The 9325-nt window shown below is 48.1% G+C and overlaps 1 protein-coding gene across 1 annotated transcript; it reads left to right on the top strand.

The window, feature by feature from the left end:
- Positions 1–1814: 1814 nt before the first annotated feature.
- Positions 1815–9104, top strand: WAS (WASP actin nucleation promoting factor). The gene is made up of 12 exons (XM_090264833.1): positions 1815–1980; positions 2341–2481; positions 3533–3619; positions 3720–3822; positions 3935–3976; positions 4070–4123; positions 4968–5142; positions 6161–6203; positions 6392–6545; positions 6747–7165; positions 7404–7518; positions 8811–9104. Exons 1-12 carry the CDS (start codon positions 1849–1851, stop codon positions 8864–8866), a joined length of 1521 nt encoding a protein of 506 aa, XP_090120959.1. The 5' UTR covers positions 1815–1848; the 3' UTR covers positions 8867–9104.
- The last annotated feature ends 221 nt before the right edge of the window (positions 9105–9325 follow it).

Below are 9325 nucleotides of genomic sequence, written 5' to 3'. Positions count from 1 at the left end.
TGAACATGAAATGAATTAATAAAGTAAGGCACTTAGAAAAACTCGGAAAACACTAAATCAGATGTTAATCCCTCATTCATTCCTTCATTTATCGACTGTGTAGTTGGTGCCAGATACTGGAGATATGCTTTGCACACAATGACAGCTCAACGAGCAGTGTTGAAATGAATGAATGCAATGACCTTTTAAGGAAAAGCAGTGGCTTGCCCCAAAGGACAGGCTGGAAGGCAGCCTAAGCCTGGAGGTAGGAAATTGCCTGGTGAGTTGGAGCCATCCTAAACTGAGTTGTGAGGGTGGGGGAGAAGTGGGAGGGAGATTGGAATTGCCACACCAGAAGGGGCTTTGAGCCCAGGCTTAGAAAAGAAGCTTTGAACCTACAGGCATGGGGAGCCAACTGGGTTTTCAGGCAGCACTGTGGGTCTCACCCTGAGATGTGCTATTTCCCTTCAGGTACCCAAGAATCTCAGTCACACTTCAGACATGCTCAGCTCCCCTAAACTGCTCTATGTGTGCTTGAGAGTTTTGTGTTCCCAAACTGGAGACCTAAGCCCAGGGAAGAGGTGGGACTGAGCTAGCATTCACTTGGGAAAACAATCCCGCATTATCTGGTACAGTTAGAGATATGCAAACCTTACAACCCCTTGACTCCCCTCCTGAGAGTATGCACACCTGTGTGGACCAGTTAATGTGTACAGGAGTGAGCACAGCAGTATCACTCCCAGCAGCAGCAGCAGCCGGAAACAGCTGTTAGCAGGAGAATATGAATAAACAAGTTGCACAGTCACCCAATAGAACACTATAGAGCTGTTAAAATTAGCGACCATTATAGGCAAATACAAACCTTGGTAACAGGCAAAGAGAAGGTGCGGAGCATAGTGATGAAAAGTGTGCCATCTGCACCTAGCCAGCCTGACATGCAATCTGGGCTCTTTCACTTGTTAACTGGGAGCTAATGGAAAGATCACTCAACCGCTATCTATGCCTCAGTTCCTTCATTTCCCTCTGTCAAACAGACATGGTAATTGTGTGTATCCCACCAGCTGTTACGAGGATCTAAGTGAGTCAGTATTTACAAAGGGATCAGAACAGTGCCTGGCACACATACTCAGTGCTACATGAATGTTTGTTAGATAAAAATAGAATGCTGAGTGGGGAAAAAGCAAGTCTCTGAAGATTACAGACTTTAAAAGTTCAAAAGCATTGAAAATGAAACAAGATGTTGTTTATGCATTCCTTTCTTGAAAAAAGGAGTTGATAAGCAGAAAGTAATTTGGGAGCTGTAGGGAGGCAGGGGTAAAGGATGGGGAAGTGAGCCGGATTGTTGGAGTCTCAGGAGAGCAGTGGGATCCCAGGCACTCACCATTCACTGTGTACTTAGAGGAAAAGTTTTAACACAGTAATTCTTCAGCACTAGGGGTTTTGGACTGCAGGCCCAGACTAACTGGATACTTTGGGGAGGAAGGAGGCCTCTCAGCCCCACGACTGTTCCCAACCATGGCAGAGTGCCCTACAGAAGTGCTGTAGTAGCCTAACTCTTGCTGCCAAACAGAGGGAGGCGGATCTCAACCAGTCAGAGGGATGTGGGCCCCAGAGAGTAAAGAAGAAGGAACAGGACACGAGCTAGTCCAAAAGATGGGCCTAACCAGTCAAATGGAGGATGACCCCAGTCTGAGGGCTGAGGGTCCAAGCCTGTCGTAGGAAGGAGGAGCCCGGGTCCACTGAGGGGCCTCTGGAGGACTTGTTTCTCTTGTGGTTTTTTGCACTTCCTGTTCCCCTGCTCACTGCGGAAGTTCCTCTTCTTACCCTGCACCCAGAGACTAGCTGGAGAGGACGAGGGCAGGAGGCACCATGAGTGGGGGCCCTGTGGGAGGCAGGCCTGGGGGCCGCGGAGCACCAGCAGTTCAGCAGAACATACCCTCCACCCTCCTCCATGACCAGGAGAACCAGCGACTCTTCGAGATGCTGGGAAGGAAATGCTGGGTGAGCTGGGGACCTCCTGCCCCTCCCTGTCTTTCTTTCCTCCTCTTCCTCTCCTCTTCCTCTTCCTCCTTTTTCGAATCCTCCTCCTCTGCTCCCTTCCTCCCCTTCCTCTCTCCTCATCGTCCCCATTCTCCTCCTCCTCTTTCTTCCCCTCCTCTTTTCCCTCTCCATCATCTCCTCTCCTAGAATCCACTTACCCCATTCACCAATCCAGGAAGAGCTTCATGTCTATTCACTGTCTCTGTTTGTGGCTCTTCCTTCGGGGTCACAACAGCCATGGGCAAGGAAGGACCAAGTCTAGCTCCCAGACCCTCTGGTTGCTCCGAGCAGACTCCACTGAGCCCCACTGTCCCCTCCCAGACACTGGCCACTGCAGTTGTTCAGCTGTACCTGGCGCTGCCCCCTGGAGCCGAGCGCTGGACCAAGGAGCATTGTGGGGCTGTGTGCTTCGTGAAGGATAACCCCCAGAAGTCCTACTTCATCCGCCTTTACAGCCTTCAGGTGATCCCTGCCCCCCGCTGCATATGCAAACCCATGTTCAGCCTGCAAACCTAGATCTGTGTCCATAGTCCTGAGCCCTCTGACAGATCAGTCAATCCCTGGGCCCCAGAGCCAAAGACTTCATCCAGACATCAAACTCTGGTTTGCCTTTCTAAGTCTGTGATGACTGACCCTGGAGTCTCCATGCCCATGTCTTTAACCCCTGACATATTAGTATACCACCTAAGCCTAATGTGTTCCACAAACTAAAAAATGAGTACTGTATTTCAACCTGAAATTTAGAGCTACTCTAAATTCAGCATTTTGGGTCCCAGAAATCCCCCATCAAAACTCTTGAACTGCACATGTTTGTTTAGCTCCTAAGTCATAAGTTTGTTCCTCAGACCCCAAACTTAAATATACCATTGAGTTTTGAATGCCAAATTTGCTCTTTTAACCCCACAGCGTAGACCCCAGAATTCCTGAATCTGTTCTACAAACCCCCAACCTGAACTCTGCAGGCACATACCCCAAATTCATCCTCCTAAATCCATAAGAATGAACCCAGCATAACAAAATCAAGATCCCAGAGCCATCACATACTAACCAAACCCCTAAGCCATAACTCTGTTCTACAAATTTCAAATTTCACATACCTTAGCTGAACCCTCCCCTTGAAACTTCCAAGTCTGTATATCTGAACCTCAGATCTCAACCCCAACTCTCAATACTGGAGCCCTGCCTGCCCAAATGAAGGGGGAATGTGAGATGGAGTCTAGAATGGGCTCAGTTTCTCAGGACTGGAGTCCAAAACCCTCATATTCAAGCCTCCAAATCCCACATCTAGGGCCACAAAACCCAAATCCAAATTTCTCACTGTAGTGTCTAACTCCTGTATTGTAACCTAACCCTCCACATCTGACCTCTAGACACCCAACTCTCTGACACTGAATTGGAAATATCCAAATCAGATCCTGGGTCCCCAAATATGGACACCATGATCCCCACCCAGATAACAGAGACTTGCCCCCCAGGGCATGCCTCAGTACCAGTGTGTTCCCCACCTCTCCAGGCAGGCCTACTACTCTGGGAACAGGAGCTGTACTCGCAGCTGGTTTACTCCACTCCCACCCCCTTCTTCCATACCTTCGCTGGAGATGTAAGTGACCACCCAACCCCTGGACCTCAGTTGGGGTGTGGGGAGGGGATGGAAAAGGTATAGGGGGCCTGGAAGGCTGCTGACCCCAAGGTGTGCACAGGACTGCCAAGTGGGGCTGAACTTTGCAGACAAGAGCGAGGCCCAGGCCTTCCAAGCCCTGGTTCAGGAGAAGATACAAAAAAGGAATCAGAGGCAAAGTGGAGGTGAGGAGGCTTTGGGGGAGGTAAGGAGGTTGGGCAGAGGTGAGTGCAAGAGTGGGGAGCTGTAAAAGCCCCTCTCATGGTTCTGGTTCCCAGTCTACCTGTCTCTCCACAGACAGACGCCAGCTACCCGCACCGCCAGCACCAGCCAATGAAGGTGAGTCCTGTTGTGTAAGTAGGGGTAATAAGGGGCTAGCCCAGGAACCTGTGACAGGGTTGTCAGAGCTCTCTGCCTATTTCATTTTCCTAGAGAGAAGAGGAGGGCTCCCACCCCTGCCCCCACACCCAGGTGGAGACCAAGGGGGTGAGTGCTAATTCTTCCTTGGACAAGTGAGTGGGTAGATGAGTAATTTGGTGGGTACAGAGATAAGTGGGTGGATGAGTGGACGGATGTGTGGGTGGGTGCATTGGTGGTAGATAGATGGTTGAGTGAGGGTATGAACTGATGGGAGGATGAAAATATAGACAGATATATAGATGCATAGGTGAATTGGTGTGTGGATAAGTGGATGAATGGATGGAGGGATGATTGAGAAAATTAAAGAAAGAGTGGATGATTGAATGAACTGAACGGTGAAAAATGAAAAAGTGATATAAAATTTCAATCAGCTCTAGCTGGTGTAGCTCAGTGTATTGAGCTCTGGCATGCAGACTGAAAGGTTGCTGGTTCGATTCCCAGCCAGGGCACATGCCTGGGTTGTGGAACAGGCCCCCAGTTGGGGGTGTGCAAGAGGCAACTGATGGATGTTTCACACATCAGTGTTTCTCTCACTCTCTTTCTACTTTCTTTCCCCTCTCTCTAAAAGTAAATAAATAAAATATTTGTAAAATTTTAATCAGCAAAGAAAGCAGTGATTGAATGAATGAGTGAACAAATAATTTAACAAATTAATTAATGAGGCAGTGAATAAGTGAGTCAATACTTAAGTGAGTGAATAAGTAAATGAATTAGTGAATGAAATATATGAATGGTTTGTGGGAACCACCCAACCACTTGTTCATAAACCTCCCTTGGACTGGTCACCCACTACCTCCATGACCGTCAAACACACACACAGATTTCCCCAACAGTCTTCCTGTCTCTTGCCCCTACGCTTTGGTTAGTAGGTAAGTGGGTCAATGGTTTAGTCACCCTATTCTCCCCACAGGCCCAGCAGCTGGCCCACTGTCCCTGGGGCTGGTAACAGTGGACATCCAGAATCCGGACATCACGAGTTCACGATACCGTGGGCTCCCAACACCTGGGCCTGGCCCAGCTGATAAGAAACGCTCAGGGAAGAAAAAGATCAGAAAGGCTGATATTGGTGCACCCAGTGGATTCAAGTGAGAACCTTTCTCCAGCGGGCGCGCAGATCCCTGGGAGGGAGGCAGATGTACAGGTGGACAAGAAGAGAGCTAAGTGGATGGAAGGATGGGCAGATGGATGATTGGGCGGATGGGTAGACGAGTGGATGGGTGGGTGCGTGCAAGGCCAGGATAGGGAGAAGCAAGTGAGGCACCAAGGCTGCAAAATTTATAGAGATAGTCTGTTTCAGGATCATGCAAGTACAATTCATGACCCTGAGAGTGAGTGCCTCCTTTAATTCTGTATGCTAGGCATCCCGCTTGTCTCACCCTAGTCCTGACCTGAGTAGGCTGGTGGATGAGTACGTGTGTAGGTAGATGGGTAGCTGGATGAATGAGTGAATGAGTGAGTTGGAGAATAAATGGGTAGGTGGTTGGATGGATGGGAGGATGGGTAAATGGGAAGTGGGTGGATAAAGGATGGGTGAGTGAATGAGTGTGTGGACAGATGGCTATATACGCTGACTGGCTCACAGACAAGGTGGATGGGGATGGAGAGGTGATCAGATATGTGGATGAATGAACAGTTCAATGGATAAATGAACAGAAGTGTGTGGTTGAATGGAGACAAATGAGTGGATAGATGGAAACATTGGCACTTCGGTAGATAGATAGGTAAATGGACAAGTATGTGTGAGGACAGATTGATGGACAAATGGGTAAACAGATGAGTTTGGGCAGATAAGTGGAGAGACAAATATATGATGGATCAGTGGTCTGCAGGTGAATGTGAATGGCTAGATGGACAAATGAGTGGGTGAATGGATGAATGCATGGATAGATGGTGGAAAAAGGGATGAAATGGATAGATGGGCACCACAAGCTATGGATCCCTCCTAATTCCATAACTACTGCTCTCATTCATTCACTTATGGCTCATTTCATTAATTCTGGCCCTTCAGAGTCCCTCTTGGCAGGAGAGGGCAGGAGGACTTCACTAGGAAGGGAGGGAAGGAAGGGCAGTGGGACTTCACTGGGGTCTCCTCACCTCCTCTAGACATGTGAGCCACGTGGGGTGGGACCCCCAGAATGGATTTGACGTGAGTAACTCCAAAGTCCCCTGGACCCCATTCAACTTCCACCTACCCTTCCATAGTCCAGCGATCAGACCTACTCCCAGACGCCACCCTTCCCACACCCCACCCTTCCCACATCCCTCTCAGATCCCTCTCTGGATGGACCCACCTTATTCACCCACCCCTGTCCCTGATTTTTTCCTCCTGTGCAGGTGAACAACCTAGACCCAGATCTGCGGAGCCTGTTTTCTAAGGCAGGAATCAGTGAGGCCCAGCTCACTGATGCTGAGACCTCTAAACTTATCTATGACTTCATTGAGGATCAGGGTGGGCTGGAAGCTGTGAGGAAGGAGATGAGGCGCCAGGGTGAGTCCCTCCTTCTGGACATCTCCTTCTCCAGCCCTGGTAGCTCTTCCAAAAGATACACTGTAGTCGCTCAGTCCTTATGGAAACCTCTCTCTCTACTGCTTGAATTGGGAGTTGGTCAGTTGGGTACCAATTTTACAAATGGGCAAAATAGGCTGGGAAGGAAAGTATAATAATAGCTGTGTTATTTCCCCCCCTCAGAGCCGCTTCCACCACCCCCACCGCCATCCCGAGGAGGGAACCAGCCTCCCCGGCCCCATACTGTGGGGAGTAACAAGGGTCGTTCTGGTCCACTTCCCCCTGTGCCTTTGGGAGGTGCGCCGCCCCCGCCAACTCCGCGGGGGCCCCCACTTCCAGGCCGGGGGGGCCCTCCACCACCACCCCCTCCAGCCACAGGACGGTCTGGGCCACCCCCCCCTCCACCCCCTGGAGTTGGGGGTCCACCCCTGCCACCACCACCACCACCACCACCGCCGCCACCGCCACCACAACCCAGCTCTGGGGATGGACCAGTCCCTCCCCCAGTTCCTCCTACTCTGGGGCCTGTGGGGGGCCTGGCCCCTGGTGGAGGTCGGGGGGCCCTTTTGGATCAAATCCGGCAGGGAATTCAGCTGAACAAGGTGAGGACCAGAAGGATGAAGGACTGTGGGTTTGGGACTCTGGGGTGTACTGTGCAAGTCAGGATGTTAGGGTGCTGGGGCTGAGACTGATAGGGGTCCCAGGATTTGGGGGTTCAGTGACAGGGTTGGGAGGTTGATGCATAGAGGTGGGCTTGGAGCCTTGAAGTGGACTGGAGAAGGTGGGGAGTAGTGCTCTCACAGGCCCTGAGTCCTCTGTGCTGGACCCTGCTTGCTGCAGACCTCTGGTGCCTCGGAGAATTCTGTGCTGCAGCCGTCACCTCAGAGCTCTGAGGGGCTGGTGGGTGCCCTGATGCACGTAATGCAGAAGAGAAGCAGAGCCATCCATTCCTCAGGTGAGTCTGCCATCCCTTGCCATCTGCGAGCTGCCCTCTCTGAAGCCCATCCTGCCAGGACAGTGACCCTGTTTCTCAGGGCTAGTATTGGCCTAAAAACAACTCCAACAGTTTCCATCAGTAGTAACGTTAGCCCTATCTGTTGATGATAGTGATAATATGAATCTTGTATCAGTCTCCTTTTTGACAATGTTAACATTGTCATTAAGTGACAATAGTATAATTAACTCTATCTTTGACAATAATATTAACATTAATGACTAGGTATGTCCACACTATTAACATTAATCCCATTTGTTCAGTAGTGTTAACATTAATCCACTATGTGATAATATAAAGAATTCCATCTTTGACAATAATATTAACCCTAACTCTGTGTGTCAACAGATTAATAGTAACTCATTATGTGATAATATAACCAATTCAATCTTTTTGCAATAATGTTAACAGGAATCCTCTAGTAAGTCAACAATATTGTCATCTTATGACAATTATGTGAGGATAATATGAACCTCAACCTATTATGTGACAATAATATAATTAACTCCAACTTTGATAATAGTATTAACATTAACGTAGTGTTCACAAGATTAACATCAATCTATTATATGACAACATTGTAATCAACCTCATATCTTTTGACACTATTATCATTAACACCGTTAGGTGTCAACAATATTAACATTAACCTGCTATGAAACAATAATATTAGAATTTATTCCACTATTGGTAATAATATTTAAATTAATTCCAGCCTTGACCAGATAGCTCTGTTGGTTAGAGCATTGTCTTGATATGCCAAGGTTGTGGGTTCTATCCTTGGTCTGGGCAGATACATTCAAGAATCAACCAATGAATGCATAAATAAGTGGAACAACAAATCAATGTTTCTTTCTCTCTCCCTCTTCTTCTCTCTCTCTAAAAATTAATAAATAACATTTTTAAATAAATTCACCCCATTAAGTGACAAACCTGTTAATGTTAATACTTTGTGTGACTATAATATTCCAATCAACCACACTATTCTTGACAGTAATATTAAGTTCAACTCCAACTAGAACCCAGATCCCAACTATAATCCCTATCTTGTCCCAGACAGAAAACCTAATACTCCCTACTCTGAGGAGGCCCCATCCTTACCCAATACATAGGCCCCAGATCTGATTTCCTAGCAGGAAACCTCAAACTCACAGGACCTTGAATCCCAACTTCTCAGGCCCTAGGAAACCCCCTTTACAGGGTTTGTGAACCCTCCTGCCCATCTGAGTTCCACTCTTTCTGTCCCCCTCCAGACGAAGGGGAGGACCAGGCCGGAGATGACGATGAGGACGATGAATGGGATGATTAAGTCGCCACCATCCCTACCTGTTCTGCACCTGGTCCCCTGGCAGCTGCTGCTGGCTGCTTCCCTCTCCCAGCTTCCAGACCCCCAAGGCCCATTTCTTCCCCACCAACCCCTCCAGTGCTGTTATTTCTGACTGGCCCCTTGTTGTCTTAGCAATAGCACTTTTTTATACAAAATTTCTCATTTCTCAGTCAAGGGTTTTAAAACAAAAATAAAATAACTGTCTTTTTGTTCTTCTAAATTTCAGTTTATTCATATTCCAAGTATGGGAATTTGGGGTCCTTTTCTCCCCAAGTCCCTTTTATTCATCTATCTAATTTTATTTATTTAGCTTTACACATATACTTTCATTTGTTCACTTGTTTCCTCAGTCATTTAGCCTGTATTTTTCTGTTTCCTTGTGCTGTTTTTCGTTTTAGCGAACATTTATTGCCAGGCACTACTTTAGAATCTGGGCATAAA

This window comes from Furipterus horrens, unplaced genomic scaffold (genome assembly GCF_987537825.1).
Source record: "Furipterus horrens unplaced genomic scaffold, mFurHor1.1.pri manual_scaffold_17, whole genome shotgun sequence".
NCBI lineage: Eukaryota > Metazoa > Chordata > Mammalia > Chiroptera > Furipteridae > Furipterus > Furipterus horrens.
The sequence above is the reverse complement of the archived record's forward strand: the minus strand, read 5'-3'. Positions and strand labels throughout refer to the sequence as shown.